Below are 10238 nucleotides of genomic sequence, written 5' to 3'. Positions count from 1 at the left end.
TGATAAAATTTTATCATTAAAGTTAAATATAAGAGTAAGTCGAAGGAAAAAAAATATCCAATTATTTTTGTATATTCAAGGTCTAACCAAAAATGAGAAGGAAAAGAAACATGGATATTTGTGTTAAAGCTTATAATGTCTTGGTTAAAATGGTACAAGATATTGTTTATATCGAATATTGGTCATTGATGGCTCACAAAATAAGCAAAGGTCCTTAGTCACGTCATGAGTAAAACCTTTAGCTTAAGCCCAATAGTAAAGACAATTTTGTAAACCATAAAACAAGTAAAATATGATATAAAATAATTCATGTACCTTTTGCTATTATAACTTAGATTTTATGAGTTTTGATACATATACCTAAGTCCTTACTTCTATCCTTCCATTAAGTCTCGAATATTCAAAAATTATTTGATCTTATCTCTACTTGCTCACTCTAATGTCTAGTTTAGATTGATTTAGTGATTAGAGAAACCAAGAGAACTTTACATAGATGCCTAAGTGACTAAATTCATGGCAAAGTAATACTCATAAATAAGTGCATAACATTTCCCTTCCTTAAAAATGAATTAACACTTACATTCAAATAACCATCTATTTATATGATGTATCATCCTTAATGATATGCTAATTAATGATGCACGTGACTTTGATCAATAAGCACTTTGCTTAATTACAAGAATATTATTATAAGTTTTCCTTAGGACAAAAGACACAAACCTCCTTCGATGTTTGAGAAAAGAACTAACACTTTTCCTAAGGTTTCAAAATTCTCAAAAACCTCTGAAATTTCAAGAATTTTGATGATCTTTTCTGAGATTTCTCAAAAAGATACAAACATTCCCTTATATTCTATAAAAAGACAAGTCTTTTAAAGAAAAATTTGTATCTTTTTGACAAATCTCATGAGAGTTATGTAATCTTTTTGAAATCTCAGAAAAAGTCAATGCGATTTTTAAACTTCAAGAGAGTTTTCAATTTTTTTGTCAAGTCTCAGGAAAGATTAGTATCTTTTATCTTTTCTTTACAAATGATGTTGCATCTGGAAATTAGTTGAGCTATTTATACTCAATAAATTCAAATAAATAAAATTTTTTTTCATTTCTAGAGTAATCCATATATAACCTCCCATCATCATTCCTGTGGTTTTTGGTAAATCATGATAATAAATATGTACGTACAGTGAAGTCAGGATGTATTTGCTTGACCTAGAATTAAACGCAATAACCGTCTCACGCAGGAAAAAGAAAAATGGAGATGAGATTAACGTGAACAGGCCATCGGCGCCACCTAACAACACTAATGATATACCCAAATGATGGATACCCCCCACCCCTCCCTGTTACGTCCATTTCCCACATCACCCCCTTCTCTCCATCTCTTTCCAAATTTTGAATCCCATTGAATGCTCTCTCTCTCTCTCTCTGAAAATATAACAACAATACACCGCACCACGCAACGCATCCGGAACCTTTCTACTTGAATTTGGAGAAAGAACAACCCAACCCAACCAGCTTTGACTTTTCATGCTCTTAAGGGGTTTAATATATACTTAAATATTGCAGGGGGGTTTACTAACTCTACTGTCATGTGGTGCAACGTTGGCTGCTGGTTTGTCGTCTCTTTCTACTTACTCTCACACTCAGTGTCTCGCCTTTTTGCGTATTGCTGAAATGATCCATATCTGCAAATCCAAAAAACATTACGTCGAGTTAAGAGTCTTGGCGAACTTCGGCGCCATGCGTTGCGAACAGAGTTAAATTAAATAAACTAACGGCATAAAAAGTGTGTAGCACTTGCTGAGTCTTTTTATCAACTTCCGAGGTGATGGCAGGGACGTGCTTTCTCCTGTAAATTTATGGACACAGGGAACCAGAAGAGGAGAACTAGAAGTTGGCGCAGCTGGTTTAAGCAAAAGCACAAGAGCAGGGAAGGCTCTTCTCATTTTACAGATTTTTCAGGTGGTTAATTCCTCAATCCCTATTCTCTTCCCCCGGCCTCCTTCTGCCTACGGTTTTCCGTGATGTATATATACATATATCCAAAGTCTCAGTATTGGATTCTTCTTTTAATTTTTGGGTGCAGATGAAGGCTATGGCAGTTCAGATGATGGTTTGGTTACGTCGATAGGAATGGAATCATGCATTTCAACTAATGAGTTAAGGTGAGGTTTATGCGCCTTCTTTTTTTTCTTCATGGAAATATTAATGGGCCATGAAATATGAGAAAGAGATCCTAGCTTCATCTGGTTTTGAGAAGCTCATAACTGCTAATCTTTGTTTGTCAAGAGTCTTTGTGGGTTCTTGGAATGTTGCTGGAAGATCTCCTGTGGGGAGCTTGGCTGTGGATTTGGACGACTGGTTAAATCTCAAGGATGCTGCCGATATTTATGTTCTTGGGTATGTCATTTTTTCTAACTGTTCTAACGCAGGATGGATCAATCTTAGACGTGGCTTAATAGCAAAAACTTTCCTGTCTTTCAGATTTCAGGAAATTGTCCCTTTAAAGATCCGGACAATAATTGGAGTAGAAGACTCAACTCCGGTGACAGAATGGAATACGCTTATTGGAAAAACTCTTAACAACAAATATGGTTGCCCGTGGTTAACACCCAGATTGAATACAATTCCAAGTCAGAGTTACTACTATGCGAAGGGAATTCCCGACCCTCAAAGAAGGTTCAGTGTTAGCAGTGAGACTCCCTTCAGGGAGTGGCGAAAGGTCGAACATGGCAAACGAAATGATGGTTGGAGCAAGTACAAGCTAATGGCAAGCAAGAAGATGGTTGGAGTCTTCATTAGTGTTTGGATGAAGAAGGAGCTAACCAAGAAATACCGGATTTCAAATGTAAAGGTTTGTTCAGTGGCTTGTGGTATTATGGGATACCTAGGAAACAAAGGATCAGTTTCAGTAAGCATGTCAATTGAAGGAACTAGTTTTTGCTTCATTGCCGCCCACTTGGCTTCTGGTGAGAAGAAAGGAGATGAAAGGCGAAGAAATTACCAAGTCTTGGAGACTTTTCGGCGAACGACTTTCTCCCGACAACGGTCTCGTCCTCTCACCATGTTAGGACACGAGTAAGTTATCCTTCCCCAAAGACCAATAAATAATTAACCATAAAAAAAAAAGAGAGGAAAGTGACTGAACGCCATCTTAGACTAGATTTTAAATCTCTCCATGTTGATTCCCAATCAATTGAGCCTAGGACCAAGCAAGGTACCGAAGTTTGACAAGACTCTGCAATATACAGTCATGTCAAATGTTTGGACAGAAGTAGTTCTAGCTACAACAACAACCTTACCAAAATGAAAGAAAATTTTAACTGCCAATTTATGAAATAAATGCACCTGATAAAAATTCCAAATTAACTATTGACGCCAAATTTCTGAGAATGATAAGAATCCAACAATCGACATCAGGTTCCTGTTTCAAATTCCAAACAAAAGCTGAATTCCATATTACCTGTTAAATCGGAACTGATAAGGGATCAGGTTCAGGGAGTGGGGAATAACCTTAATTTGAATGCATTGGAGAAGGAAAATATGAGGTTTCAGATTCAAGTGACCTTTATTTGTTGTGGAGCAGTCGGATATTCTGGTTTGGCGATCTCAATTACAGGTTATACTTGGAAGACAGTTTAGCTAGACAGCTGGTAAAAAAGCAAGACTGGAGAGCATTGCAAGAGTTTGACCAGCTTCGAAGGGAGCTAGAAGATGGTGGAGTATTCCAAGGTTGGAAAGAGGGAAACATAGAATTTGCCCCTACCTACAAGTACTCTTCATCCAATTTCAATCGGTATTCAGGTGGCCTTCCAAGCAGATCAGGAGAAAAACAAAGGACTCCAGCATGGTACATTTGTCAACAATAGTTTTGGCTTTCTGATACTTCTTACTGTCTTAGGTATGGCCTCTTGGGCCAAGAGTTAAACATAAAATTAGCTGTGTTCAAAATGCTAGCAAAACTAAGACTTTCTATGAAAAATACTTGATATGGTGCCAGGTGTGATAGAATTCTATGGTATGGAAAAGGAGTAGAGCAACTTTCTTATTTTCGCAGTGAGAGTAGGTTCTCCGATCATCGGCCCGTTTCTGCTCTCTTCTCTACCCAGATTGAAATCATGGACCCCAATCGGCAGACTGCTGCACTCCACACAATCCATCCCACAATAACTCCTCCCAACCAAACTGTAAGCTCTCTCCCTTTCAGTGCTCTTTAATACATTCTATTTGTGCTTTCCACCAGAAAATTACATTCCACTCTCATGGGTCCCATTGAATAAATTTCCATGATTACATTAGGAACTTCTTAATGGGATAGTCTGGTTAATAGCATGATGATGATGATGATGATGCTGATGATTATGATGGTGATTGTGGTGGCAGCAGCAGCATCCAAGCTAGAGAGGGGAAGAGGTCAAATCCATATTGTCATTGAATGTAGAGGATATTGAAGCACCACCAAGGCTTCTGCAAAAACTTTAAATCAAATAGATGATAGGAGATGAATAGTGTATGTTTCCACAGGAAGCTTCATGAAGACATGCTTCTGTCTCCTTGGTTTTTCCTTATTTCTTTGTTATATTATTTTTATTTTTATTTCTTAAAATTTCTTCTTGGGCTTGGGCATGTAAGTTAGATGCCTTACCTGAAATTATCATTCATAATTGAACAGATGTAATTGAATGTATGTAATTGTAAGACACTAAGATATATGTCACCTGAAATCAACTACAATCTTAGCCAACAAAAATGTCAAGTATTACAAGAAAGAACATAAGAGTGAACTTGCTGGTAAATGAAACACAATAAAGGATGCATCTGAATTCTGAAGCGTTAAAAAAAATATACTATGATTAGCATTATTGTCTTACCTTCAGGCACATAATGAGTTGTTTGAACATGCCAAGTCACAATTTTTTTGCACTTGTATGAATCATAAGAAAGATGCATCTGACTGCTCAAGCGTAGAAAAAAAAAAAAAGGTTAATGCACTAAAAGATTAGCATATCTTGTCTCACCTTTAGTTATAAAATGAGCTGTTTGAAAAAGCCAAAGCACAAATTTCTTGCCTGACTTCCTATGAGCCTGCTGCAGCCATGGAACATGAACAGAGAGTCAGAAATGTGGTATTGTGGTACCTCATACTTTACATATTTAAAGATATAGAGAAAAACACTCTGAATGTAGTTATCGCAATTGTATTGCTCACATAGTATCAGCTCCCCTCCTTTTCCAAAAGAATTCCTCCCAAGGCCTCCACATTGTCTAGGTGACAATTGGGACATATACATCCTCTCTGCAGCTCCTCACTGAGTGGAGCACACAGCTTTTCTAGTTCAGCAGTCTGCTTGTTTTCAGTCAAGGATACAAACATTTTCTGATGGTCATGGGTGTTGACTAGGTCACATTGCTAGGGATTTGCATGCAGTAATTTTTTAGATCACAAAATCTAGAATATATAATTCAAACTTGTTTTTCTCGAGCACACATTTACTCTCTTTTTAACTTCTGAGATGACCTGTGGGAAATAAAAGAAACTTCAGAAAATGGTGACATCATCTAATTGTACATTTTTAAAGTATTCTTCCTCTCCGTCTTCCGTGCAACCAGATAGGCATTTATATAATGACAAAAGAGAATTAGTTGCTTTATAAGCTGGACATTTTTCATTATAATTCCCCCTTTGTTTCCCTATTTGGCATAAAGGACACCTTTTTAGTGTGCTAAACTGCTGACCATTCATCAGTAGCACCATAATTAATCTTAATAAGGATATCTTGTTAAGTACTGCAATTCTTTTGTCTCTTTCATAATTGCCTCCATCAAGGACACCTTCCTTTCAGAATCAATCAATACCTGCTTGACCTACAGAAGTCCCAGAGCAACTTCTTTCAGCATATTTTTCCAGGCAAATATATATATATATATATATATATATATATATATATATATACACTTTTAGTTAAAGAAATACGGTGTGAACACTTAAGAATTTAATCAAAGTCTTCAGAACAATCCATTTATCATTGTTTCTGTAGCAGACCATTTCGAACCTGATTGTGAATATTTTGTTCTGCTTGGTATTCTTGTTCCAGCATTTCTGTTTGTGAAATTATACGGGCAAGCTCAGTCTCAAGAGTTCTTGAAGCAGCTTCAATATCTTCCTTATCCACATGTTTGTTCCCTGCTTCTAAAAAAACCACAATGTTTCTTTTAGCTCTAAAAGGGTAAAAACAAAAAACAAAAAAAGGAAAAAAAAAAAAATGCAACAAGTTCATTCTTTTGCCCCCTATGACAAAAATACTTTTGAAATATGATGAGAGGATTAGAGATCCCCCTGCTATGCACGTAAAAAGAACAGAACAATTTCGAAGTTGAAAAGATTTGCTAGTGGGTTTTTTGTTGCCTAAATACATATTTATTTCCAAAATAAAATGTCCTCTCAAGCTCTGTTAGCTTGATAGAGATAAAGCTAAGCACATGTAATCCAACAAATTTCATCATAAACTTCAGTCACCCTAAAACTGGAACTACATTTTAAAAATTTAGTAATGTTTAAAACAAAATAATCAATGTGATTACATAGGCTCTTAAGCTTGACTTGTTGGGCTTTTGTGGAGCCTAGTTATGTTAAATTTGAATGATGACCCGACCTTTATTTAATGAGAGATTTCTATCCTAAGGCTTAGTCCATGGAGCGAAGGCTTGGGCCGTGGGGGCCCCCGAGAAAATTTTTTGGGCTCATTCGGAACGGAACCCTATGCGCAACATATAAAATGATTGCTTTTGGGTGATTAGGGTGTGTGATCAAACTTCGCAAGAGAGCGAGAGGGAGAGTATTGTACCGCTGCACTCTTTGTAATATTTCTCCCTGATAATAGTGAAATCCCTGCAACTCCGTGGACGTAGGCAAAATTGTCGAATCACGTAAATACTGTCTTGTGCGTGTGATTCATTTTTCTTTGGCGTGTATTCTTTCTCTATTTTGTTTCTCACATGTTTCAGAATTTGTTTTTAATTCCCAACATGACTGAGTTTAAACCCTGTAACCTTAAATATAGGATAAGTTCGCGACTATTACATCAGTTTGAATTTTGAAATGATTTAATTAGACTATCTAATTTTTTTCTAAAAGACATCAGATTACAAGTCCACTTTAAAGGAAATAAACTAAGAGATCAATTACATGAATTGAATTTTCAAGGATCAGCACCAACATATCAGTTTTATACAGCCAAATTTCATGCGTTCACAAAAGCCTTGCAGGTTGAAGTCATATGTCATAATAATACCTGGTTAAGACATCTACACAATCTAAAGCCCAAATGTGGTATCAATTATTGATTCCTTCAAACTCCAATGGTCCAATTTTAGCTTTTGAACACAGGTATATCGCAGCCTTTCCAACTGTAAACACTAGGGCTTTCATATTATACGAAGCATCTAAAAGACAAACTGTTGACTGGTCAGATCACCACTTTACCTAAAAGCTTAAGCTATTAGGTTGTGGGCCAACAATGTATATCAAGCTTTAACACTCCCCTGCACGTGCAACCCGATAGCACGTGGAGAGATAAACACATGATAAATAGCACCCATAATAAGGAATGCAATATTTTCTTTTTAAATTGCGGGCAACAAGACTAAAACCCAGTATCTCTTGGTAACCAGCTCTGATACCATGTAAGCAAAATTATATATGAATAATTCTGTAATTCACATATGTACATCCCAATCTTTTATAATACGATCAACTAATCTAAATAAGGAAATAATCTCCCTACAGAATAAAATACAATAAAATAAAATCTCCTACGTTTATCCACCTTCCTAATTTATTCATTATTCACAAAGGAAAGTACTTGACTCGGCATTCGATCAATAAGATGGTAGCTGTTAAGATGGCATCTCCCCAAAAATAGTTTTTCATATTTGTAGTGAACATCAAAGCCCGAGCTACTTCAAGTATATGTCTATTTTTTTGTTCGGCAACCCCATTTTGTTGCGGGGTGTCCACACAAGAACTCTGATGAATAATCTCATTTTCTTAAAGATAAGTTCCCAGAATTTCATTAAAATATTCCGTACCATTATCAGTGCGTAAAATTTGAATTTGAGTCTAGAATTGTGTTTGAACCATGGAATAAAAATTGAAAAAAATGGAGCGGACTTCTGTTTTATCTTTCAACAAGTAAACCCAATAAAGACGAGTATGGTCATCAATAAAAATAACAAACCATTTTGTATGGGTGCAATTGGGGGATCTTGAGGGTCCCCACAAATCACTGTGAATCATAGTAAACGGGCAGGATGGTTTGTATATGGATGATGGGAAAGAGGCACGCCGGTGTTTTGCAAGCTCACACTCTTCACATTGAAACTCAAAAGACTTTTTATTTGAACATATAGATGGAAACAAACGTTTTAAATATTGAAAATTTGGGTGACCCATCCTAGAATGCCATAACAAAAGTTCATTCTCTCTAGAGATAGATACAAAATCACAAATTGCAGTATTATATTGTTTACTCAAGCTTGCCTCCTCAAAGTAGTAGAGTCCTTCATACACCTTAGCAGTGCCAATCGTCTTCCCCGATGACAGGTCCTGAAAAATACAATAAGATAAAACAAATTTAGCAGAGCAATTGGAGTCTTTCGTTAATTGGCTGATAAATAACAAATTACAAGATAACTTGGGAACATTGAGGACAAATTTTAAAGTTATAAAGTTAGATATGCGAATACTTCCTTTACCGGCAACTGGTCAAAGAGAACCATCTGCAATTTTGACTCTCAGATTTCTAGCATATAGTGAATAGGATGAAAACAATTGATAAGAACCAGTCATATGATCAGATGCACCCGAGTCAATTATCCATGGTGATTTGTAACAGGATATAGTATTTAAGGCTGACAAATAATTACCTCGGTGAGCCAAAGAACCAGTGGAAGATTGACCCGATGTTTGAATTGAGGAAATCATTTTATACAACTGATCCAACTGCTTAGGGTTTTTCACCTTGTGGTTTTTCAGTTGAACAATCAGTAGTAGCCTGATACTAACGATTTTTTTAATATTGTCTCGGCTTCCAATCTGCGGGTTTTCCATGAATCTCCCAGCAGTTGTCTTTTGAATGTCCTAACTTTCGACAATGTTCACACCAATTTTTTCCTTTTTGTGGCCTTTGTCTAGAACCGGAGCCTGAGCCTGCAAGATGTTTTGACATTGGGTCCAAAACTTCAAGCCCCATGTCTTTTCGGGCTAGGGCTGAAATTTCAGGTGCGCTGTGAGTCTTCAACATCACCTTGCGGCAACTCTCCTCACGCCGCATCACTACGAAGACCTCCTAAGCCAAAGGTAGGGAACATCGGCCAAGGATCCTCCCTCGTACATCATCCAGGTCACGATTGAGACCTGCCAAAAACTCGAACACCCTCTCATTCTCAAGGCGTTGCTTGTACCGTATGCTGTCGCCGGAGCACTCACACTTCATCAACGCTGAGGTCAAACTCCTGCCAGAGGGTGGTCATCTCCATGAAGTACTCGATGACCTCCCTTTCTCCTTGCCTCAGCTGCCACAATTGGGTCTTAATCTCAACGATTTGAGAGTAACTTTCAGCATCAGAGTATGTCTCGCGACCTACGCCCCAGACATCCTTCGCCGTTGGAAGGAACAAGTATATCTTGCCGATTGAGGGCTTCATCGAATTTATGAGCCACGTCGTCACCATGGAATTCTCGGCTTTCCATTTTCGTAGAGCTGCAATGACGGTTGTGGCGGGCTTCTTCCATTCGCCGGTAAGGTATCCTAACCTCCCTTTTCCTTCAATCACTAGTTTAATGGACTGAGCCCATTCACGGAAATTTTTCCATTCAATTTCTCCACTGAGAGTGGAAAGGCCGTGTTGTCTAGCCCCTGCAAACTCACGGTTGAGATGATGTCAGAGTTGCCGTCGAGAGTTTTAGAGGAACTCAACCCTCTGCTGTTGACGGCGTCGTTTGCCATAGTTAGCTAAGGTTTAGAAACCTTAGCTCTGACACCATGTTAGATCACCACTTTACCTAAAAGCTTAAGCTATTAAGTTGTGGGCCAACAATGTATATCAAGCTTTAACATGACTACAAATGAAAATTTCAGTCATACATGAACAGGCATGCATACTGACAAACATGTGTATGCACATATGTATATAAATGCAGATCCATGAACTTGTAACACAATTCAAAAAGTGATTCGG

At 37.4% G+C, this 10238-nt stretch overlaps 1 protein-coding gene across 5 annotated transcripts; it reads left to right on the top strand.

The window, feature by feature from the left end:
• Positions 1 to 1351: 1351 nt before the first annotated feature.
• On the top strand, positions 1352 to 4723 carry LOC131168122 (type IV inositol polyphosphate 5-phosphatase 6-like). 5 transcript variants are annotated; one of them, XM_058127354.1, is made up of 7 exons: positions 1352 to 1961; positions 2086 to 2164; positions 2289 to 2399; positions 2484 to 3077; positions 3619 to 3849; positions 4000 to 4186; positions 4299 to 4723. In XM_058127354.1, exons 1-7 carry the CDS (start codon positions 1859 to 1861, stop codon positions 4332 to 4334), a joined length of 1341 nt encoding a protein of 446 aa, XP_057983337.1. In that variant the 5' UTR covers positions 1352 to 1858; the 3' UTR covers positions 4335 to 4723. The 5 variants fall into 5 exon arrangements, with proteins under 5 accessions (XP_057983337.1, XP_057983336.1, XP_057983334.1 ...); XM_058127353.1 differs by having other exon boundaries at positions 3586 to 3849; positions 4383 to 4723; XM_058127351.1 differs by having other exon boundaries at positions 3586 to 3849; positions 4330 to 4723.
• Positions 4724 to 10238: the final 5515 nt, after the last annotated feature.

This window comes from Malania oleifera, chromosome 11, assembly GCF_029873635.1.
Source record: "Malania oleifera isolate guangnan ecotype guangnan chromosome 11, ASM2987363v1, whole genome shotgun sequence".
Taxonomy (NCBI): Eukaryota; Viridiplantae; Streptophyta; class Magnoliopsida; order Santalales; family Ximeniaceae; genus Malania; species Malania oleifera.
The sequence above is the reverse complement of the archived record's forward strand: the minus strand, read 5'-3'. Positions and strand labels throughout refer to the sequence as shown.